Source organism: Panicum virgatum, chromosome 6N (genome assembly GCF_016808335.1).
Source record: "Panicum virgatum strain AP13 chromosome 6N, P.virgatum_v5, whole genome shotgun sequence".
Lineage (NCBI taxonomy): Eukaryota > Viridiplantae > Streptophyta > Magnoliopsida > Poales > Poaceae > Panicum > Panicum virgatum.
The window spans coordinates 831-26282 of NC_053150.1; the positions used below are offsets into that span (position 1 = coordinate 831).

The 25452-nt window shown below is 39.3% G+C and overlaps 1 protein-coding gene and 1 long non-coding RNA gene across 2 annotated transcripts; both read left to right on the forward strand.

The window, feature by feature from the left end:
* The first annotated feature begins 4744 nt into the window (after nucleotides 1-4744).
* On the forward strand, nucleotides 4745-6699 carry LOC120680101. The gene is made up of 4 exons (XM_039961732.1): nucleotides 4745-4948; nucleotides 5408-5529; nucleotides 5804-5928; nucleotides 6176-6699. The coding sequence occupies exons 1-4, from the start codon at nucleotides 4771-4773 to the stop codon at nucleotides 6432-6434; spliced, it is 684 nt and encodes a 227-aa protein (XP_039817666.1). The 5' UTR covers nucleotides 4745-4770; the 3' UTR covers nucleotides 6435-6699.
* A 9977-nt stretch (nucleotides 6700-16676) lies between these two features.
* Nucleotides 16677-17565, forward strand: LOC120680115. Its single transcript, XR_005677471.1, has 2 exons — nucleotides 16677-16801; nucleotides 17047-17565. It is a non-coding gene; the product is annotated as an uncharacterized LOC120680115 (long non-coding RNA).
* Nucleotides 17566-25452: the final 7887 nt, after the last annotated feature.

Here is a 25452-nt window from a genome sequence, read left to right on the forward strand (position 1 = left end):
TGCTCATGGTTAGAAATTCTAACCATGGTAGAAACTGTTATATTGTATCGACTACTGCATTGCAACAGATAAAAAAATAGATGGCGTAATGGACTTAGGCATATAGCTAAAATTGATTGCATCGTCGTAGCGTTGAGTATGTGCTATCGGTTGCCAAAGTGTCTATACAAACTACAAACCATAATAAAAAAACCGGACCACACCACAGGTTAAATTGGGAAAAAGGAACCGACCGTGTCATCAGTTCGTAGAAAAGACCGGCTAGAGAAAATACCAGAATTTCGAGGCACATTTGCGTCGAGTTGCGCTGGAAGCAAGGTTGTTAGGATTAGGATATCAAGTATGTAGTATCGTTCTTTGTGCGACAATATCATATTGTAGAATCGTATATCGGGATCCTATCATATTCTATAAGTTATTTATATACAAGATTTGTATTATGTTATGAAAATTAATGTATTTTGATTAATATAGATCTAACTAGACTTATTAACATTAGTTGCAGTTTATCTTACGAGGTATTTTATGGTGCTTGAAATTAATGATAGCCTTCAAAGCACCGTAAAAATCTCTTATTGAGAAATGGTATGTTGCAAAGCTCAATAGGGATAACGTTAGTTAGATTCCTTTCAAAACATTATCCATATTTAATTTTTTTATTTTTGAAATTCAATAGATGAATAAATAATCTTTTTGTTATTTTGATCTATTACTTCCTATGAGGTAATACCTCACTTTATTCATCCTAGATCTACCAAAATGGACAGTCCACAATTATTTGGATGTGCCGTAGCAATTGTACGTCTTACCGCCTTGATAACCAAGACTGAAGCCGTTGACTATTCATTGCAGTTTAAGCCGATGAAAACTTTCTAGTGGATAGATGGCCTTCTCAGTCGATTTTCCCTTGCTTTACAACCCCTCTTGACCAAAAGTCTTGATGTAGAATCTCTCGGGACCGTATTCACCTGATCACGCTCCACTGATCGACCCATCCTAGCATCTTCCTTTGGTGAACTCAGCCAGTCCTCTTTCCACCCCATTCTTGGTCATTTCTTGGCTTGTCTAACTTTTTTTTATTTGAACGAAGTGGCGCGCCTTTCAATTAAGTGAGGGAAAAGTGTTGAGTACACAGGGCCGGTGGCCCTCAGGCCAAAAGACCGGGCACCCAAGAAGGAACAAACAAGACAGGCAGCCCTAATTCGAGCCTAGGCGGATGGACGCACTGCTATATAGCGAAACACATTCCCTCACTCTCTCTGCGACCTGGATCGGTGACAACGAGCAATGTTCGAAGATTCTTCGATTGCGCTCTCCAAAGGTTCCACATGGTGTAAGTGACAACGCTATTGAACGCCCTCGTGTGATCCTTTGGGAAGAGAGTTTCCATCTTCTCCCACCACTCCCTAATGCTGGAGATGCTATTCTGGTCAGCCTGCTGTGGCAGGGGAAAGTTCTCCCAGGTTAGAACTCTACTCCAGACTTCCTGAGCCAAGGGGCAGGTAAGGCACAAATGGAGTACTGACTCTAATGGTCCATTGCAAAGGGTGCAAGCGGGATGGTGTGGGCAGCCACGGTGTGCGAGGTTGTCTACCGTGAGGAGCTTATTATAGATGAGCACCCAAACAAAAAAATTGCATTTGTTCTCTGCTCTAGCCCGCCATATGAGGTTGATCTTGTGACTGCTGTCGTGTGACCCCCAAAAATCGACCCTAATAATTTTTCTCTAAATCTCCTTCTAATTCAAAATTTATTTTTTTTTAAAAAAAATATATTTGTTTGAGTGTGCATTTTTGAGCTTAACAAAATCTCTCAAAATTTTCTACTAAAGTACCTCTAAATAAATCCCTGCAATTTTTTCCCACCAATTTTCTTATTTAAATTCCAAACCAAATTCCGAAATCAAAATTTAAAAACAAAAAAAATCCATCCCCTCTGTCCCTGCGCGTGGGGTCCGCCTGTCATCTTGCTCTGACAGGCAAGCACGCGAACAGCGCAGATTCCCGGCACCTCGGCCCCTCACCGGCTCTACCTCGAGGTCTGCTCACCTGCACGCAGCTTTCCCCTGGCCGCCCTATTCCTCCGTCTCACCGTGCCTATAAAAGGCACACCACTGGCGAGCCTCGCTGCCTCACCCACATGCTCGCACTGAGCACACCAAAAGGAGTCTTCAATAAAAAACTATAATGAATATGTTGGAGCGTTTAGTAGGATAATCTTGTAAATGGAAAAAAAAAGACGACAAAAAACCAAGCGTAAATTTGAAAATTGGAAAATCTGCCAAAAAAGAAAAAAATGCTTTCGTTGAGAGTTGAACTCAAGACCTTTCATAATAGCAGAGGTGGGTAATTACTTAGAAAACAGATCTAATAGCTATTAATATTCTAATTTGCCAATTGATGGTTGGATGTTTCTGATTATTGTGAGAATTTCTAAGATTTTATCTTTTTTCTCAGCGCATCTCGTGAGGATTAACGTGGAGGCTCCAAAAAGAGCCTCCAATTAGTAATAGTAAGATAGTCAGCGGCAGCAGTAACAACATATACTACAGAAAACTACTACCTCCGTTTTTTTATGTTTGTGGCCGGTTAGTTCATTTTTGAATTAGCCGGCGACAAACATTTGTGAACGGAGGGAGTACAAATCTAGTATTACATTGCCGAACGATGATGACCAAGAGGAGGGACGTCGATCGAGGGAAGCCTGATGTTGGCAGAAGACTAGAGGGAGCATTCATGCATCAAGGATCATGCATGATCGAGATGGTGATTCATCGGGCGTCAGCAGATGAGCGAGCACACCTTTAATTCAGCCTAGGTAGCTAGGTCAGTTTCATCAGCATGTAAATGCATATATGGTGAAGATTATTTCAAGAGCTTTTGCTGTTGCACGCCAAGCCGTACGTCTTTTATTATTATTCATTCGGATCGGAGATCACCATAATAAAACGTGGTTTATTTGCCCATATGCATGATTATTAGTGCGTGCTCCACACATATTGTCGTTATTAGCTAGTGTTGCATGGATCGTCATCCACTTTGGAAAAAAGCAGTATGGGCAAGCAAGCCTCCGATCGAGCACGCACGCACTTGCCTTGCCATCAGTTGGCTCCCAGCTCCGGGACAAGGAATGATCTATGATTTGTGTACCTTTCTTTGTTGTGATCCACTTCTAATTCAGATTATTGCGGTAACCACATGCACCTAAATATAAATGTATGTTTAGTTGGAAACTTTATCCATTTCAGACTATTCAGCGGCCAAATGTTATAATACGTTATTAATTAGCGAATGCCTTTGCCGCTCCGTCCAGACTCCAGACCCCAGACCAGTCAATTTTTTTTTTGCAACCAAAAGCCTAAACGTTCCAGCGTCCATTCTTCTGGCCTAAGTATTGGAAAAAATCCTGATTACTCCCTCCACCTATAGAGGATGTCTAGATAGACCCCTAAAGTAATTTTTTTTGTTCGATTTACCCCTCCACCTATTTCAATTGGTTCATTTACCTCTTAACAAATTCTTTTCTTTTTTGTTTCTCCATGTAAATGTTGAGTTTTTAAGTTCAAAATTTGTGAGTTGATAGATAACATCATAACGTAGCCTAGAAAAATATATTCATATTTATTTTTATAGGGCCGATAAGAAAGTAACCTTATTGATATAATATTGTACATAAAATAATGATGAAAATTCTTAAAGTATTTTTAACATGAGTTATGATGTCCTCTATCACTCCACAAAATATGAACTTCAAATTCAACTTGATATATGTAGATAAACAAAAAAGACAAATCTTATTAAGGGGGTAGATTTGGACCACCTAAATTGTTGGAGGGGTAAAATGAACCAAAAAAATACTTTAGGGGATTTTGTGCATGGAGTAATTTAGACTTTTTCCTCTAAATATTCAACACAAAGTTTGGCAAATTGAATAGGCAATGGAAACATCTTTTATCTATCTAGTAGAAGCGGCTATGTAGTATGGTGGTGATATAGAGGTTATACGAGGCATGAGGTTACGAATTTGATCCTCGGAGACTGCACGGCGCACACATATTTTGAATTAATAATAGACAAATATCGCGCGATTTAATTTGGGTGAAGATTATTTTCTATTATTTGTTAGAACAATTGGGTCCTTAAGGGCGAAGCATCTAGCTAGCCAGTCACCCACCGTATGTAGGTACCTCTAACAACCTATTGTTAAGGCCTCTCCTCTCTGGAATTAATCTATTTTCTGTGGCAGGTTAGCTCTAGTAGCTGGACAATGCAATATAGTATATTTCTAGCGACCTAATAACGACGAGCCAATGACACGGTAGCTGCAAATAAATAGGTTTATGCCCACGCCTCTAGTAGTCAAAAAATAATAATAACCCGTAGCAGTGGAAATTAAAGACGGTAGACACAAAATAAGAATTTCCACGCAGATGGAAGACATAGATGCACCATTTTATAAATTCTCCCCAATAATTCTGTGTAGGGCTAGCGATCGAAAAGCCATCCCATCCAAAGCACCATTATTGAAGGGGAAAATGCCTAATTAAGCATCCAAAACACAGTAGCTAGCTAGCTATGCACTGACGACTAAATGCTAGTGACCGACACTATCTACTGAATTAGTAATTAATTATCTATATATCATGCATGCACGCTGAAGAGTTGGATCGATGAATAATGCTCACTACTATTTGTCTATATATACAGATAGCTACCACGCTGCTCTGGTCGTCGCAGTTCCTCGCCTTCTGTTCATCACATTGAAAGATCGATGGCGACTAATACTGTATGGGTGGGCATTTTTGACGACTTCTTAAAGGATGGCTTCACAGCACTGAAGTGGGCAAAAAAGGAATTTGTTACCAAATCACCACAGCTTAAGCTCCACGTTATTCTCATCAAAAAAGCGGATGTCGCCCAAGCTCCGGTGATACGGCAGCCATTAACAGGTGTGGTACCATGCACGCATCATGATGATATGTATTCCAATCCCCCTCTTTTTAATCAGTTAATTGCCTCTTATATATTTTGCATCATCTCTCTCTCTCTTATTATCTGTGGCCGCCGGATTCACAAATTACATTCGTGGAGTTTAATTCATTAGAACCCAGAGCTAATATCATTTTGTAATTTTGAACTAGCTTGAAACTCCAGATCTAACGTAGGCTACCCAGCTAGGATCTATCTAGAGTACTGATCTAAATAGGACCACTTCAATAACAATAGAAACCATTATACTATATATAACATATATCAAGCAACCAATGTCATCTCTCTTGCATTGGGGACTAACAATAATATATGTACACATTATACTCCATTAATTACGTACCGTGCCCATTATTTATAGCTCGATAAACTGCTTATATAACATTTCTTATATATCCCACTATATACTTTTGGTACAGGAGTCTCAATCGCACGACTTTCTAACTGGCAAGAGATTGTGGACATGTTCTTCCCCAGGTTCCTCCCAGGCGGCCAGCAAGCGAGACAACGTTTTGATGTTTTGTTTGGAGACTTTAAAAAAGTACGCAAATTTTAATTTACAAATATGCAGCACGCACGGACTAGCTATTTTCTGTGTCTCCATAATAACTGGAGTACACCTCAAGCAGCTTCGTTGTAGCTAATTGAGTTAATAAACCATTTAATTGATGTTTGTTTATATATGAATGTAATGAATAGTTTGGCTTACAACAAGCTAGAATAGCTAGCTATTTCGAGACGAAGGTAGTGTATGTGTATCATAATTTGTGCAGATACTTATATGTGTGTGTGTGTGTGTACTGCTTTGAGCACAGAACATTGCCGGCGAGATGTATGAAGGAACGAGCATCCAGCACACTCTGAAGTTCGCTATGCAGCAAATTAAGGACCTCGACACACTAATCGTCGGGTGTGCAGCAGGAGCAATCACGACAGAAAGGTACGTACCTGTAGTAAGTAGTTAGTGATATTCTAGCTATATACAGTATTTAAGATTGATTGAAAAAATATATATAATCTACTACATCTATATCATCAGATGACGTAAATTATTTATTATTTACTAGTACTATCTTTGTTCTCGAATATTTGTAGTCGGTTAGTTTATTTTGAACTAACATACGATAAATAAAAAAAGAACGAAGAGAGTATAATGTATGTATGCATGCAACTATATATGCAAGCAGGTCTAAACTGCCGACTGAGTTGGAGTTATCAGCTGGATGCAAGCAGATCGTGCTGGTGGAAAAGATTGTCAGCCCCCCCCCCCCCCCTAGGACTGCACATCAAACAGCGCCCCCCGCGGGACGGGAAAGCGCGGCGCCCAGTGATCCATCAACAGCGGTGATCTCATTCATGGTCGTATGTATATGCGCGAGCATGACAGGGACCAGGCCGGATACTAAGTGCACCGTTAAGTTATTCCAAGCCGATGACCTGGAATGATTACTGTCATTCTTTATGGACCGAATGACAGCCCATTGCTATATATATATCCTCCTGTGTCTCATCAGTGTGAGCGCGACTCCATCAGGTTGGGTGATGCCTATTCTCTGAGAGTCGAGTATTGGAATAATCTGTGTGAGTGCCAACATCAAGTTGACAGACACCATGTATGCGTGCTTTGTGACTGCTGCCACATATACCTACGTATGGCATGCCCTGTATGTGTTGATTTCCCTTAATAATTATAATTATTGTGTGTACAGTACTAGTTTTCGCCGCTTTCATGGCCGTGTGCTTTCCATATATATCCGTGCTCTTATATGTATCCATCGACAGGTTTCTTGAGCACTTATCAACACATAACATATATATATTCTACTAAGACTGAATAAATCTTTTGGACATCCGAAAACAACCGGCATCACATATATATGACAACCATAACATGAAGTTGTTATATACAAAAAGGTGATATAAAACTTTGTAGCCATTCCCCGGACATAAAAAACCATCATAGCTAGTCACAAGAACGTATCAACCACAACCAAAATTAAAGAAAAACCAAATCTTAATCTTAATATTACTAATGGGAGACTCTTTTTGAAGCCTCCACGTTAATCCTCACTAGATGCGCTAAGAAAAAAAATAGATCCTAACAATTCTCACAAAAATCAGAAACATCCGGTCGTCCATCATGTAACTCTAATAATAATAGCCGTTAGATCTACTATATTTTCTAAAAAATTACCCATTATTAAAGATGAAATAAAATAACCCTTAAATTTATATAAAATTACCCACCATGCCATTATTAAAAATGAAATAAAATAACCCCCTAAATCTATATAAATATATTGTCGTTATTAGCTAGTGTTGCATGGATCATCATCCATTTTGGAAAAAAGCTAGTATGGGCAAGCAAGCCTCCGATCGAGCACGCACGCACTTGCCTTGCCATCAGTTGGCTCCCAGCTCCGGGACAAGGAATGATCTATGATTTGTGTACCTTTCTTTGTTGTGATCCACTTCTAATTCAGATTATTGCGGTAACCACATGCACCTAAATATAAATGTATGTTTAGTTGGAAACTTTATCCATTTCAGACTATTCAGCGGCCAAATGTTATAATACGTTATTAATTAGCGAATGCCTTTGCCGCTCCGTCCAGACTCCAGACCCCAGACCAGTCAATTTTTTTTTTGCAACCAAAAGCCTAAACGTTCCAGCGTCCATTCTTCTGGCCTAAGTATTGGAAAAAATCCTGATTACTCCCTCCACCTATAGAGGATGTCTAGATAGACCCCTAAAGTATTTTTTTTGTTCGATTTACCCCTCCACCTATTTCAATTGGTTCATTTACCTCTTAACAAATTCTTTTCTTTTGTGTTTCTCCATGTAAATGTTGAGTTTTTAAGTTCAAAATTTGTGAGTTGATAGATAACATCATAACATAGCCTAGAAAAATATATTCATATTTATTTTTATAGGGCCGATAAGAAAGTAACCTTATTGATATAATATTGTACATAAAATAATGATGAAAATTCTTAAAGTATTTTTAACATGAGTTATGATGTCCTCTATCACTCCACAAAATATGAACTTCAAATTCAACTTGATATATGTAGATAAACAAAAAAGACAAATCTTATTAAGGGGGTAGATTTGGACCACCTAAATTGTTGGAGGGGAAAGTGAACCAAAAAATACTTTAGGGGGTTATGTGCAGGGAGTAATTTAGATTTTTTCCTCTAAATATTCAACACAAAGTATGGCAAATTGAATAGGCAATGGAAACATCTTTTATCTATCTAGTAGAAGCGGCTATGTAGTATGGTGGTGACATAGAGGTTATACGAGGCATGAGGTTACGAATTTGATCCTCGGAGACTGCACGGCGCACACATATTTTCAATTAATAATAGACAAATAGCGTGCGATTTAATTTGGGTGAAGATTATTTTCTATTATTTCTTAGAACAATTGGGTCCTTAAGGGCGAAGCATCTAGCTAGCTAGTCACCCACCGTAGGTACCTCTAGCAACCTATTGTTAAGGCCTCTCGTCTCTGGAATTAATCTATTTTCTGTGGCAGGTTAGCTCTAGTAGCTAGACAATGCAATATAGTATATTTCTAGCGACCTAATAACGACGAGCCAAAGACACGGTAGCTGCAAATAAATAGGTTTATGCCCACGCCTCTATTAGTCAAAAAATAATAATAACCCGTAGCTGTGGAAATTAAAGACGGTAGACACAAAATAAGAATTTCCACACAGATGGAAGACATACATGCACCATTTTATAAATTCTCCCCAATAATTCTGTGTAGAGCTAGCGATCGAAAAGCCATCCCATCCAAAGCACCATTATTGAAGGGGAAAATGCCTAATTAAGGATCCAAAACACAGTAGCTAGATAGCTATGCACTGACGACTAAATGCTAGCGACCGACACTATCTACTGAATTAGTAATTAATTAGCTATATATCATGCATGCATGCTGAAGAGTTGGATCGATGAATAATGCTCACTACTATTTGTCTATATATACAGATAGCTACCACGCTGCTCTGGTCGTCGCAGTTCCTCGCCTTCCGTTCATCACATCGATCGATCGATGGCGACTAATACTGTAGGGGTGGTCATTTTTGACGACTTCTTAAAGGATGGTTTCACAGCACTGAGGTGGGCAAGAAAGGAATTTGTTACCAAATCACCACGGCCTAAGCTCTGCGTTATTCTCATCAAAAAAGCGGATGTCGCCCAAGCTCCGGTGATACGGCAGCCATTAACAGGTGTGGTACCATGCACGCATCATGATGATATGTATTCCAATCCCCCTCTTTTTAATCAGTTAATTGCCTCTTATATATTTTGCATCATCTCTCTCTCTCTCTCTTATTATCTGTGGCCGCCGGATTCACAAATTACATTCGTGGAGTTTAATTAATTAGAACCCAGAGCTAATATATTTTGCATCATCTCTCTCTCTCTCTCTTATTATATATCTGTGGCCGCCAGCTTCACAAATTACATTCGTGGAGTTTAATTCATTAGAACCCAGAGCTAATATCACTTTCGTAATTTTGAACTAGCTAGAAACTCCAGATCTAACGTAGAGCTACCCAGCTAGGATCTATCTAGAGTACTGATCTAAATAGGACCACTTCAATAACAATAGAAACCATTATACTATATATAACATATATCAAGCAACCAATGTCCTCTCTCTTGCATTGGGGACTAACAATAATATATGTACACATTATACTCCATTAATTACGTACCGTGCCCATTATTTATAGCTGGATAAACTGCTTATATACCATTTCTTATATATCCCACTATATACATTTGGTACAGGAGACTCAAGCAGACGACAATCACTTGATAAGTGGCCCAAGATTTTGGGCAAGTTCTTCCCCAATGGCCTCCAAGACGGCCATCAAGCACAAGAACGTTTTGAAGAATTGGCGGGAGACTTTGAGAAAGTACGCAAATTTTAATTTCCAAATATGCAGCACGCATGGACTAGCTATTTTCTGTGTCTCCATAATAACTGGAGTACACCTCAAGCAGCTTCGTTGTAGCTAATTGAGTTAATAAACCATTTAATTGATGTTTGTTTATATATGAATGTAATGAATAGTTTGGCTTACAACAAGCTAGAATAATTATAGCTAGCTATTTTGAGACGAAGGTAGTGTATGTGTATCATAATTTTTGCAGATACTTATGTGTGTGTGTGTGTGTGTGTGTGTGTGTGTGTGTGTGTGTGTGTGTGTGTGTACTGCTTTGAGCACAGAACATTGTCGGCGAGATGTATTAAGGACCGAGCATCCAGGACACTCTGAAGTCCGCTATGCAGCAAATTAAAGGCCTCGACACGCTAATCGTCGGGTGTGCAGCAGGAGCAATCACGACAGAATGGTACGTACCTGTAGTAAGTAGTTAGTGATATTCTAGCTATATACAATATTTAAGATTGATTGAAAAAATATATATAATCTACTACATCTATATCATCAGATGATGTAAAATATTTATTATTTACTAGTACTATCTTTGTTCTCGAATATTTGTAGTCGGTTAGTTTATTTTGAACTAACATACGATAAATAAAAAAAGAACGAAGAGAGTATAATGTATGTATGCATGCAACTATATATGCAAGCAGATCGTGCTGGTGGAAAAGATTGTCAGCCGCCCCTCAAACAGCGCCCCCCGCGGGACGGGAAAGGGCGGCGCCCAGTGATCCATCACCACCGGTGATCTCATTCATGGTCGTACGTATATGCGCGAGCACGACAGAGACAGGGCCGGCTACTACGTGCACCGTTAAGTTATTCCAAGCTGATGAGCTGGAATGATTACTGTCATTCTTTATGGACCGAATGACAGCCCATTGCTATATATATATCCTCCTGTGTCTCATCAGTGTGAGCGCGACAACATCAGGTTGGGTGATGCCTATTCTCTGAGAGTCGAGTATTGGAATAATCTGTGTGAGTGCCAACATCAAGTTGACAGACACCATGTATGCGTGCTTTGTGACTGCTGCCACATATACCTACGTATGGCATGTCCTGTATGTGTTGATTTCCCTTTATAATTATAATTATTGTGTGTACACTACTAGTTTTCGCCGCTTTCGTGGCCGTGTGCTTTCCATATATATCCGTGCTCTTATATGTATCCAACGACAGGTTTCTTGAGAACTTATCAACACATAACATATATATATTCTACTAAGACTGAATAAATCTTTTGGACATCCGAAAACAACCATAACATGAAGTTGTTATATACAAAAAGGTGATATAATACTTTGTAAGCATTCCCCAGACATAACAAACCATCATAGCTAGTCACAAGAATGTATCAACCACAACCATAATTAAAGAAAAACCAAATCTTAATCTTAATATTACTAATGGGAGACTCTTTTTTGAAGCCTCCACGTTAATCCTCACTAGACGCGCTAAGAAAAAAATAGATCCTAACAATTCTCACAAAAATCAGAAACATCCGGCCGTCCATTATGTAACTCTAATAATAGTAGCCGTTAGATCTGCTATATTTTCTAAAAAATTACCCCATTATTAAAGATGAAATAAAATAACCCTTAAATTTATATAAAATTACCCACCATGCCATTATTAAAAATGAAATAAAATAACGCCCTAAATCTATATAAAAAGTTACCCACCATGCCATTATGAAATAGAATTAAAATAACCTCATAAATTTGCATATAAATTACGCAAAATGCCATTATAAAATATAAATTAAATAACCCCCTAAATTTGCATATAAATTAATCATAGTGCCCTTATAAAAGATGAATTAAAATAAGCACTAAATCTGCACATAAATTACCCAATATGCCATCATGAAAGGTAAACTAAAATAAATCCTAAATTTGCATACACATTATCCGCAATACCATTATGAAAGATAAATTAAAATAATCACCTCTAATATTACTAGATTAAACCTATATCCCCTAAAACTCTAACCCATGCGAGAGCACGGGTTGATAGACTAGTTTTACCAATTATATGTGTCTACTCCTTATTTAAATGCATACCTTATAGAAACCAAATAAGCACGGGGTGAGTGAAAACACTCAGCAATGCATGTTTAATTCAGATTCAGTTTGATTATGGCTTAATTAGCACAAGGCATGAGAGAGGGGGAGTGTTCTGCAATCACTTGCTAGGAAAACTTTAGCAGGATACTATTTTTTTTTTGAAAGCACACCGGGGGGGCGAGAGTCCCCACCTGAATCAATTACCAATTGATGCCGGGCAAGCCGGTGCTTGGTACAGAGAGTTCGGTGGTCGTAGTGACTACATTGTTCAGATCAACTGGGTACAGAGTAAGACAGCGGGTAGACAACACTATTACATGGCGAATTTGGAGCACCAGAGATCAACAGCAGGCCTGTGAATCAACAGCAGGATACTATATATGTGCTCTAGGGATTATTCATAAAGGTAGTGGGACCTACCAGAACTCCCGTTAGTGTTTTATGGTCTGATGGATCCTCAGCACATGGGAATCACAACTTATGGTTAAATACATTTCTAGAGGCTGGCCATCTTATCACCTATCCCTGTGAATCAATTTTTATGGATGATGGTTCAGTGCTCATGGTTAGAAATTCTAACCATGGTAGAAACTGTTATATTGTATCGACTACTGCATTGCAACAGATAAAAAAATAGATGGCGTAATGGACTTAGGCATATAGCTAAAATTGATTGCATCGTCGTAGCGTTGAGTATGTGCTATCGGTTGCCAAAGTGTCTATACAAACTATACACCATAATAAAAAAACCGGACCACACCACAGGTTAAATTGGGAAAAAGGAACCGACCGTGTCATCAGTTCGTAGAAAAGACCGGCTAGAGAAAATACCAGAATTTTGAGGCACATTTGCGTCGAGTTGCGCTAGAAGCAAGGTTGTTAGAATTAGGATATCAGGTATGTAGTATCGTTCTTTGTGCGACAATATCATACTGTAGAATCGTATATCAGGATCCTATCATATTCTATAAGTTATTTATATACAAGATTTGTATTATGTTATGAAAATTAATGTATTTTGATTAATATAGATCTAACTAGACTTATTAACATTAGTTGGAGTTTATCTTATGAGGTATTTTATGGTGCTTGAAATTAACGATAGCCTTCCAAGCACCGTAAAAATCTCTTATTGAGAAATGGTATGTTGCAAAGCTCAATAGGGATAACGTTAGTTAGATTCCTTTCAAAACATTATCCATATTTAATTTTTTTATTTTCGAAATTTAATAGATGAATAAATAATCTTTTTCTTATTTTGATCTATTACTTCCTATGAGGTAATACCTCACTTTATTCATCCTAGATCTACCAAAATGGATAGTCCACAATCATTTGGATGTGCCGTAGCAATTGTACGTCTTACCGCCTTGATAACCAAGACTGAAGCTGTTGACTATTCATTGCAGTTTAAGCCGATGAAAACTTTCTAGTCGATAGATGGCCTTCTCAGTCGATTTTCCCTTGCTTTACAACCCCTCTTGACCAAAAGTCTTGATGTAGAATCTCTCGGGACCGTATTCACCTGATCACGCTCCACTGATCGACCCATCCTAGCATCTTCCTTTGGTGAACTCAGCCAGTCCTCTTTCCACCCCCAACATCCTTGGGACCTGCTTTTATGATCCACTTCCCATTCTTGGTCGTTTCTTGGCTTGTCTAGCTTTTTTTTATTTGAACGAAGTGGCGTGCCTTTCAATTAAGTGAGGGAAAAGAGTTAGAGTACACAGGGCCGGTGGTCCTCAGGCCAAAAGACCGGGCACCCAAGAAGGAACAAACAAGACAGGCAGCCCTAATTCAAGCCTAGGCGGATGGATGCACTGCTATATAGCGAAACACATTCCCTCACTCTCTCTGCGACCTGGATCGGTGACAACGAGCAATGTTCGAAGATTCTTCGATTGCGCTCTCCAAAGGTTCCACATGGTGTAGATGACAACGCTGTTGAACGCCCTCGTGCGATCCGTCGGGAAGATAGTTTCCGTCTTCTCCCACCACTCCCTAATGCTGGAGATGCTATTCAGGTCAGCCTGCTGTGGCAGGGGAAAGTTCTCCCAGGTTAGAACTCTACTCCAGACTTCCTGAGCCAAGGGGCAGGTAAGGCACAAATGGAGTCCTGACTCTAATGGTCCATTGCAAAGGGTGCAAGCGGGATGGTGTGGGCAGCCACGGTGTGCGAGGTTGTCTACCGTGAGGAGCTTATTATAGATGAGCCCCCAAGCAAAAAATTTGCATTTGTTCTCTGCTCTAGCGCGCCATATGAGGCTGATCTTGTGACCGCTGTAGTGTGACCCCCAAAAATCGACCCTAATAATTTTTCTCTAAATCTCCTTCTAATTCAAAATTTATTTATTTTTTTAAAAAAATGTTTGTTTGAGTGTGCATTTTTGAGCTTAACAAAATCTCTCAAAATTTTCTACTAAAGTACCTCTAAATAAATCCCAGCAATTTTTCCCCCACCAATTTTCTTATTTAAATTCCAAACCAAATTCCGAAATCAAAATTTAAAAACAAAAAAAATCCATCCCCTCTGTCCCTGCGCGTGGGGTCCGCCTGTCATCTTGCTCTGACAGGCAAGCACGCGAGCTGCGCAGATTTCCGGCACCTCGGCCCCTCACCGGCTCTACCTCGAGGTCTGCACACCACTGGCGAGCCTCGCTGCCTCACCACGCACGCACTGAGCACACCATGCACGCACACACACCACCTTCGCACCGGGAGCCCCGGCAAGCCGGAGCGTCCGTTGTGCGCCAACTCCGCCGCCTGCGCTTGAACAACCGAGTAGAGAGCACCTCCACACGCACACACGCACTCCACTCTCGTCATCTCGGATAGCGGCCGGTTCTACTGGACGCCGTCCGCCGCGAGCACCTCACTGGCATAGAGCACACACGCACACGAACTTGCACCGGGAGTGCTTCCGCGACGAGCCGAGCTCACCACGGTGAGCTCCTCACCATCTTCCTCAGCCACCATCCAGCTCCAAGTTCTCCTGTCCTTGTCTGTACAGAGATGTCCGCGGAGTTCTTCGTCCGTGGCCATGGCCCCCCATAGCTGCAAATAAATAGGTTTATGCCCACGCCTCTATTAGTCAAAAAATAATAATAACCCGTAGCTGTGGAAATTAAAGACGGTAGACACAAAATAAGAATTTCCACACAGATGGAAGACATACATGCACCATTTTATAAATTCTCCCCAATAATTCTGTGTAGAGCTAGCGATCGAAAAGCCATCCCATCCAAAGCACCATTATTGAAGGGGAAAATGCCTAATTAAGGATCCAAAACACAGTAGCTAGATAGCTATGCACTGACGACTAAATGCTAGCGACCGACACTATCTACTGAATTAGTAATTAATTAGCTATATATCATGCATGCATGCTGAAGAGTTGGATCGATGAATAATGCTCACTACTATTTGTCTATATATACAGATAGCTACCACGCTGCTCTGGTCGTCGCAGTTCCTCGCCTTCCGTTCATCACATCGATCGATCGATGGCGACTAATACTGTAGGGGTGGTCATTTTTGACGACTTCTTAAAGGATGGCTTCACAGCACTGAGGTGGGCAAGAAAGGAATTTGTTACCAAATCACCACGGCCTAAGCTCTGCGTTATTCTCATCAAAAAAGCGGATGTCGCCCAAGCTCCGGTGATACGGCAGCCATTAACAGGTGTGGTACCATGCACGCATCATGATGATATGTATTCCAATCCCCCTCTTTTTAATCAGTTAATTGCCTCTTATATATTTTGCATCATCTCTCTCTCTCTCTCTCTTATTATCTGTGGCCGCCGGATTCACAAATTACATTCGTGGAGTTTAATTAATTAGAACCCAGAGCTAATATATTTTGCATCATCTCTCTCTCTCTCTCTTATTATATATCTGTGGCCGCCAGCTTCACAAATTACATTCGTGGAGTTTAATTCATTAGAACCCAGAGCTAATATCACTTTGTAATTTTGAACTAGCTAGAAACTCCAGATCTAACGTAGAGCTACCCAGCTAGGATCTATCTAGAGTACTGATCTAAATAGGACCACTTCAATAACAATAGAAACCATTATACTATATATAACATATATCAAGCAACCAATGTCATCTCTCTTGCATTGGGGACTAACAATAATATATGTACACATTATACTCCATTAATTACGTACCGTGCCCATTATTTATAGCTCGATAAACTACTTATATAACATTTCTTATATATCCCACTATATACTTTTGGTACAGGAGTCTCAATCACACGACTTTCTAACTGGCAAGAGATTGTGGACATGTTCTTCCCCAGGTTCCTCCCAGGCGGCCAGCAAGCGAGACAACGTTTTGATGTTTTGTTTGGAGACTTTAAAAAAGTACGCAAATTTTAATTTACAAATATGCAGCACGCACGGACTAGCTATTTTCTGTGTCTCCATAATAACTGGAGTACACCTCAAGCAGCTTCGTTGTAGCTAATTGAGTTAATAAACCATTTAATTGATGTTTGTTTATATATGAATGTAATGAATAGTTTGGCTTACAACAAGCTAGAATAGCTAGCTATTTCGAGACGAAGGTAGTGTATGTGTATCATAATTTGTGCAGATACTTATATGTGTGTGTGTGTGTGTACTGCTTTGAGCACAGAACATTGCCGGCGAGATGTATGAAGGAACGAGCATCCAGCACACTCTGAAGTTCGCTATGCAGCAAATTAAGGACCTCGACACACTAATCGTCGGGTGTGCAGCAGGAGCAATCACGACAGAAAGGTACGTACCTGTAGTAAGTAGTTAGTGATATTCTAGCTATATACAGTATTTAAGATTGATTGAAAAAATATATATAATCTACTACATCTATATCATCAGATGACGTAAATTATTTATTATTTACTAGTACTATCTTTGTTCTCGAATATTTGTAGTCGGTTAGTTTATTTTGAACTAACATACGATAAATAAAAAAAGAACGAAGAGAGTATAATGTATGTATGCATGTAACTATATGCAAGCAGGTCTAAACTGCCGACTGAGTTGGAGTTATCAGCTGGATGCAAGCAGATCGTGCTGGTGGAAAAGATTGTCAGCCCCCCCCCCCCTAGGACTGCACATCAAACAGCGCCCCCCGCGGGACGGGAAAGCGCGGCGCCCAGTGATCCATCAACAGCGGTGATCTCATTCATGGTCGTATGTATATGCGCGAGCATGACAGGGACCAGGCCGGATACTAAGTGCACCGTTAAGTTATTCCAAGCCGATGACCTGGAATGATTACTGTCATTCTTTATGGACCGAATGACAGCCCATTGCTATATATATCCTCCTGTGTCTCATCAGTGTGAGCGCGACTCCATCAGGTTGGGTGATGCCTATTCTCTGAGAGTCGAGTATTGGAATAATCTGTGTGAGTGCCAACATCAAGTTGACAGACACCATGTATGCGTGCTTTGTGACTGCTGCCACATATACCTACGTATGGCATGCCCTGTATGTGTTGATTTCCCTTAATAATTATAATTATTGTGTGTACAGTACTAGTTTTCGCCGCTTTCATGGCCGTGTGCTTTCCATATATATCCGTGCTCTTATATGTATCCATCGACAGGTTTCTTGAGCACTTATCAACACATAACATATATATATTCTACTAAGACTGAATAAATCTTTTGGACATCCGAAAACAACCGGCATCACATATATATGACAACCATAACATGAAGTTGTTATATACAAAAAGGTGATATAAAACTTTGTAGCCATTCCCCGGACATAAAAAACCATCATAGCTAGTCACAAGAACGTATCAACCACAACCAAAATTAAAGAAAAACCAAATCTTAATCTTAATATTACTAATGGGAGACTCTTTTTGAAGCCTCCACGTTAATCCTCACTAGATGCGCTAAGAAAAAAAATAGATCCTAACAATTCTCACAAAAATCAGAAACATCCGGTCGTCCATCATGTAACTCTAATAATAATAGCCGTTAGATCTACTATATTTTCTAAAAAATTACCCATTATTAAAGATGAAATAAAATAACCCTTAAATTTATATAAAATTACCCACCATGCCATTATTAAAAATGAAATAAAATAACCCCCTAAATCTATATAAATATATTGTCGTTATTAGCTAGTGTTGCATGGATCATCATCCATTTTGGAAAAAAGCTAGTATGGGCAAGCAAGCCTCCGATCGAGCACGCACGCACTTGCCTTGCCATCAGTTGGCTCCCAGCTCCGGGACAAGGAATGATCTATGATTTGTGTACCTTTCTTTGTTGTGATCCACTTCTAATTCAGATTATTGCGGTAACCACATGCACCTAAATATAAATGTATGTTTAGTTGGAAACTTTATCCATTTCAGACTATTCAGCGGCCAAATGTTATAATACGTTATTAATTAGCGAATGCCTTTGCCGCTCCGTCCAGACTCCAGACCCCAGACCAGTCAATTTTTTTTTTGCAACCAAAAGCCTAAACGTTCCAGCGTCCATTCTTCTGGCCTAAGTATTGGAAAAAATCCTGATTACTCCCTCCACCTATAGAGGATGTCTAGATAGACCCCTAAAGTATTTTTTTTGTTCGATTTACCCCTCCACCTATTTCAATTGGTTCATTTACCTCTTAACAAATTCTTTTCTTTTGTGTTTCTCCATGTAAATGTTGAGTTTTTAAGTTCAAAATTTGTGAGTTGATAGATAACATCATAACATAGCCTAGAAAAATATATTCATATTTATTTTTATAGGGCCGATAAGAAAGTAACCTTATTGATATAATATTGTACATAAAATAATGATGAAAATTCTTAAAGTATTTTTAACATGAGTTATGATGTCCTCTATCACTCCACAAAATATGAACTTCAAATTCAACTTGATATATGTAGATAAACAAAAAAGACAAATCTTATTAAGGGGGTAGATTTGGACCACCTAAATTGTTGGAGGGGAAAGTGAACCAAAAAATACTTTAGGGGGTTATGTGCAGGGAGTAATTTAGATTTTTTCCTCTAAATATTCAACACAAAGTATGGCAAATTGAATAGGCAATGGAAACATCTTTTATCTATCTAGTAGAAGCGGCTATGTAGTATGGTGGTGACATAGAGGTTATACGAGGCATGAGGTTACGAATTTGATCCTCGGAGACTGCACGGCGCACACATATTTTCAATTAATAATAGACAAATAGCGTGCGATTTAATTTGGGTGAAGATTATTTTCTATTATTTCTTAGAACAATTGGGTCCTTAAGGGCGAAGCATCTAGCTAGCTAGTCACCCACCGTAGGTACCTCTAGCAACCTATTGTTAAGGCCTCTCGTCTCTGGAATTAATCTATTTTCTGTGGCAGGTTAGCTCTAGTAGCTAGACAATGCAATATAGTATATTTCTAGCGACCTAATAACGACGAGCCAAAGACACGGTAGCTGCAAATAAATAGGTTTATGCCCACGCCTCTATTAGTCAAAAAATAATAATAACCCGTAGCTGTGGAAATTAAAGACGGTAGACACAAAATAAGAATTTCCACACAGATGGAAGACATACATGCACCATTTTATAAATTCTCCCCAATAATTCTGTGTAGAGCTAGCGATCGAAAAGCCATCCCATCCAAAGCACCATTATTGAAGGGGAAAATGCCTAATTAAGGATCCAAAACACAGTAGCTAGATAGCTATGCACTGACGACTAAATGCTAGCGACCGACACTATCTACTGAATTAGTAATTAATTAGCTATATATCATGCATGCATGCTGAAGAGTTGGATCGATGAATAATGCTCACTACTATTTGTCTATATATACAGATAGCTACCACGCTGCTCTGGTCGTCGCAGTTCCTCGCCTTCCGTTCATCACATCGATCGATCGATGGCGACTAATACTGTAGGGGTGGTCATTTTTGACGACTTCTTAAAGGATGGCTTCACAGCACTGAGGTGGGCAAGAAAGGAATTTGTTACCAAATCACCACGGCCTAAGCTCTGCGTTATTCTCATCAAAAAAGCGGATGTCGCCCAAGCTCCGGTGATACGGCAGCCATTAACAGGTGTGGTACCATGCACGCATCATGATGATATGTATTCCAATCCCCCTCTTTTTAATCAGTTAATTGCCTCTTATATATTTTGCATCATCTCTCTCTCTCTCTCTTATTATCTGTGGCCGCCGGATTCACAAATTACATTCGTGGAGTTTAATTAATTAGAACCCAGAGCTAATATATTTTGCATCATCTCTCTCTCTCTCTTATTATATATCTGTGGCCGCCAGCTTCACAAATTACATTCGTGGAGTTTAATTCATTAGAACCCAGAGCTAATATCACTTTGTAATTTTGAACTAGCTAGAAACTCCAGATCTAACGTAGAGCTACCCAGCTAGGATCTATCTAGAGTACTGATCTAAATAGGACCACTTCAATAACAATAGAAACCATTATACTATATATAACATATATCAAGCAACCAATGTCCTCTCTCTTGCATTGGGGACTAACAATAATATATGTACACATTATACTCCATTAATTACGTACCGTGCCCATTATTTATAGCTGGATAAACTGCTTATATACCATTTCTTATATATCCCACTATATACATTTGGTACAGGAGACTCAAGCAGACGACAATCACTTGATAAGTGGCCCAAGATTTTGGGCAAGTTCTTCCCCAATGGCCTCCAAGACGGCCATCAAGCACAAGAACGTTTTGAAGAATTGGCGGGAGACTTTGAAAAAGTACGCAAATTTTAATTTCCAAATATGCAGCACGCATGGACTAGCTATTTTCTGTGTCTCCATAATAACTGGAGTACACCTCAAGCAGCTTCGTTGTAGCTAATTGAGTTAATAAACCATTTAATTGATGTTTGTTTATATATGAATGTAATGAATAGTTTGGCTTACAACAAGCTAGAATAATTATAGCTAGCTATTTTGAGACGAAGGTAGTGTATGTGTATCATAATTTTTGCAGATACTTATGTGTGTGTGTGTGTGTGTGTGTGTGTGTGTGTGTGTGTGTGTGTGTGTGTACTGCTTTGAGCACAGAACATTGTCGGCGAGATGTATTAAGGACCGAGCATCCAGGACACTCTGAAGTCCGCTATGCAGCAAATTAAAGGCCTCGACACGCTAATCGTCGGGTGTGCAGCAGGAGCAGTCACGACAGAATGGTACGTACCTGTAGTAAGTAGTTAGTGATATTCTAGCTATATACAATATTTAAGATTGATTGAAAAAATATATATAATCTACTACATCTATATCATCAGATGATGTAAAATATTTATTATTTACTAGTACTATCTTTGTTCTCGAATATTTGTAGTCGGTTAGTTTATTTTGAACTAACATACGATAAATAAAAAAAGAACGAAGAGAGTATAATGTATGTATGCATGCAACTATATATGCAAGCAGATCGTGCTGGTGGAAAAGATTGTCAGCCGCCCCTCAAACAGCGCCCCCCGCGGGACGGGAAAGGGCGGCGCCCAGTGATCCATCACCACCGGTGATCTCATTCATGGTCGTACGTATATGCGCGAGCACGACAGAGACAGGGCCGGCTACTACGTGCACCGTTAAGTTATTCCAAGCTGATGAGCTGGAATGATTACTGTCATTCTTTATGGACCGAATGACAACCCATTGCTATATATATATCCTCCTGTGTCTCATCAGTGTGAGCGCGACAACATCAGGTTGGGTGATGCCTATTCTCTGAGAGTCGAGTATTGGAATAATCTGTGTGAGTGCCAACATCAAGTTGACAGACACCATGTATGCGTGCTTTGTGACTGCTGCCACATATACCTACGTATGGCATGTCCTGTATGTGTTGATTTCCCTTTATAATTATAATTATTGTGTGTACACTACTAGTTTTCGCCGCTTTCGTGGCCGTGTGCTTTCCATATATATCCGTGCTCTTATATGTATCCAACGACAGGTTTCTTGAGAACTTATCAACACATAACATATATATATTCTACTAAGACTGAATAAATCTTTTGGACATCCGAAAACAACCATAACATGAAGTTGTTATATACAAAAAGGTGATATAATACTTTGTAAGCATTCCCCAGACATAACAAACCATCATAGCTAGTCACAAGAATGTATCAACCACAACCATAATTAAAGAAAAACCAAATCTTAATCTTAATATTACTAATGGGAGACTCTTTTTTGAAGCCTCCACGTTAATCCTCACTAGACGCGCTAAGAAAAAAATAGATCCTAACAATTCTCACAAAAATCAGAAACATCCGGCCGTCCATTATGTAACTCTAATAATAGTAGCCGTTAGATCTGCTATATTTTCTAAAAAATTACCCCATTATTAAAGATGAAATAAAATAACCCTTAAATTTATATAAAATTACCCACCATGCCATTATTAAAAATGAAATAAAATAACGCCCTAAATCTATATAAAAAGTTACCCACCATGCCATTATGAAATAGAATTAAAATAACCTCATAAATTTGCATATAAATTACGCAAAATGCCATTATAAAATATAAATTAAATAACCCCCTAAATTTGCATATAAATTAATCATAGTGCCCTTATAAAAGATGAATTAAAATAAGCACTAAATCTGCACATAAATTACCCAATATGCCATCATGAAAGGTAAACTAAAATAAATCCTAAATTTGCATACACATTATCCGCAATACCATTATGAAAGATAAATTAAAATAATCACCTCTAATATTACTAGATTAAACCTATATCCCCTAAAACTCTAACCCATGCGAGAGCACGGGTTGATAGACTAGTTTTACCAATTATATGTGTCTACTCCTTATTTAAATGCATACCTTATAGAAACCAAATAAGCACGGGGTGAGTGAAAACACTCAGCAATGCATGTTTAATTCAGATTCAGTTTGATTATGGCTTAATTAGCACAAGGCATGAGAGAGGGGGAGTGTTCTGCAATCACTTGCTAGGAAAACTTTAGCAGGATACTATTTTTTTTTTGAAAGCACACCGGGGGGGCGAGAGTCCCCACCTGAATCAATTACCAATTGATGCCGGGCAAGCCGGTGCTTGGTACAGAGAGTTCGGTGGTCGTAGTGACTACATTGTTCAGATCAACTGGGTACAGAGTAAGACAGCGGGTAGACAACACTATTACATGGCGAATTTGGAGCACCAGAGATCAACAGCAGGCCTGTGAATCAACAGCAGGATACTATATATGTGCTCTAGGGATTATTCATAAAGGTAGTGGGACCTACCAGAACTCCCGTTAGTGTTTTATGGTCTGATGGATCCTCAGCACATGGGAATCACAACTTATGGTTAAATACATTTCTAGAGGCTGGCCATCTTATCACCTATCCCTGTGAATCAATTTTTATGGATGATGGTTCAGTGCTCATGGTTAGAAATTCTAACCATGGTAGAAACTGTTATATTGTATCGACTACTGCATTGCAACAGATAAAAAAATAGATGGCGTAATGGACTTAGGCATATAGCTAAAATTGATTGCATCGTCGTAGCGTTGAGTATGTGCTATCGGTTGCCAAAGTGTCTATACAAACTATACACCATAATAAAAAAACCGGACCACACCACAGGTTAAATTGGGAAAAAGGAACCGACCGTGTCATCAGTTCGTAGAAAAGACCGGCTAGAGAAAATACCAGAATTTTGAGGCACATTTGCGTCGAGTTGCGCTAGAAGCAAGGTTGTTAGAATTAGGATATCAGGTATGTAGTATCGTTCTTTGTGCGACAATATCATACTGTAGAATCGTATATCAGGATCCTATCATATTCTATAAGTTATTTATATACAAGATTTGTATTATGTTATGAAAATTAATGTATTTTGATTAATATAGATCTAACTAGACTTATTAACATTAGTTGGAGTTTATCTTATGAGGTATTTTATGGTGCTTGAAATTAACGATAGCCTTCCAAGCACCGTAAAAATCTCTTATTGAGAAATGGTATGTTGCAAAGCTCAATAGGGATAACGTTAGTTAGATTCCTTTCAAAACATTATCCATATTTAATTTTTTTATTTTCGAAATTTAATAGATGAATAAATAATCTTTTTCTTATTTTGATCTATTACTTCCTATGAGGTAATACCTCACTTTATTCATCCTAGATCTACCAAAATGGATAGTCCACAATCATTTGGATGTGCCGTAGCAATTGTACGTCTTACCGCCTTGATAACCAAGACTGAAGCTGTTGACTATTCATTGCAGTTTAAGCCGATGAAAACTTTCTAGTCGATAGATGGCCTTCTCAGTCGATTTTCCCTTGCTTTACAACCCCTCTTGACCAAAAGTCTTGATGTAGAATCTCTCGGGACCGTATTCACCTGATCACGCTCCACTGATCGACCCATCCTAGCATCTTCCTTTGGTGAACTCAGCCAGTCCTCTTTCCACCCCCAACATCCTTGGGACCTGCTTTTATGATCCACTTCCCATTCTTGGTCGTTTCTTGGCTTGTCTAGCTTTTTTTTATTTGAACGAAGTGGCGTGCCTTTCAATTAAGTGAGGGAAAAGAGTTAGAGTACACAGGGCCGGTGGTCCTCAGGCCAAAAGACCGGGCACCCAAGAAGGAACAAACAAGACAGGCAGCCCTAATTCAAGCCTAGGCGGATGGATGCACTGCTATATAGCGAAACACATTCCCTCACTCTCTCTGCGACCTGGATCGGTGACAACGAGCAATGTTCGAAGATTCTTCGATTGCGCTCTCCAAAGGTTCCACATGGTGTAGATGACAACGCTGTTGAACGCCCTCGTGCGATCCGTCGGGAAGATAGTTTCCGTCTTCTCCCACCACTCCCTAATGCTGGAGATGCTATTCAGGTCAGCCTGCTGTGGCAGGGGAAAGTTCTCCCAGGTTAGAACTCTACTCCAGACTTCCTGAGCCAAGGGGCAGGTAAGGCACAAATGGAGTCCTGACTCTAATGGTCCATTGCAAAGGGTGCAAGCGGGATGGTGTGGGCAGCCACGGTGTGCGAGGTTGTCTACCGTGAGGAGCTTATTATAGATGAGCCCCCAAGCAAAAAATTTGCATTTGTTCTCTGCTCTAGCGCGCCATATGAGGCTGATCTTGTGACCGCTGTAGTGTGACCCCCAAAAATCGACCCTAATAATTTTTCTCTAAATCTCCTTCTAATTCAAAATTTATTTATTTTTTTAAAAAAATGTTTGTTTGAGTGTGCATTTTTGAGCTTAACAAAATCTCTCAAAATTTTCTACTAAAGTACCTCTAAATAAATCCCAGCAATTTTTCCCCCACCAATTTTCTTATTTAAATTCCAAACCAAATTCCGAAATCAAAATTTAAAAACAAAAAAAATCCATCCCCTCTGTCCCTGCGCGTGGGGTCCGCCTGTCATC

What these genes read in the sequence shown, in the direction of transcription:
- LOC120680101 (XM_039961732.1), top strand. Translation starts at nt 4,771, where the DNA reads ATGGCGACTAATACTGTATGGGTGGGCATTTTTGACGACTTCTTAAAG. An exon ending in GATACGGCAGCCATTAACAG is followed by an intron (nt 4,949 to 5,407) that starts GTGTGGTACCAT and finishes CTTTTGGTACAG; the next exon opens with GAGTCTCAATCGCACGACTT. An exon ending in GGAGCAATCACGACAGAAAG is followed by an intron (nt 5,929 to 6,175) that starts GTACGTACCTGT and finishes ATATGCAAGCAG; the next exon opens with GTCTAAACTGCCGACTGAGT.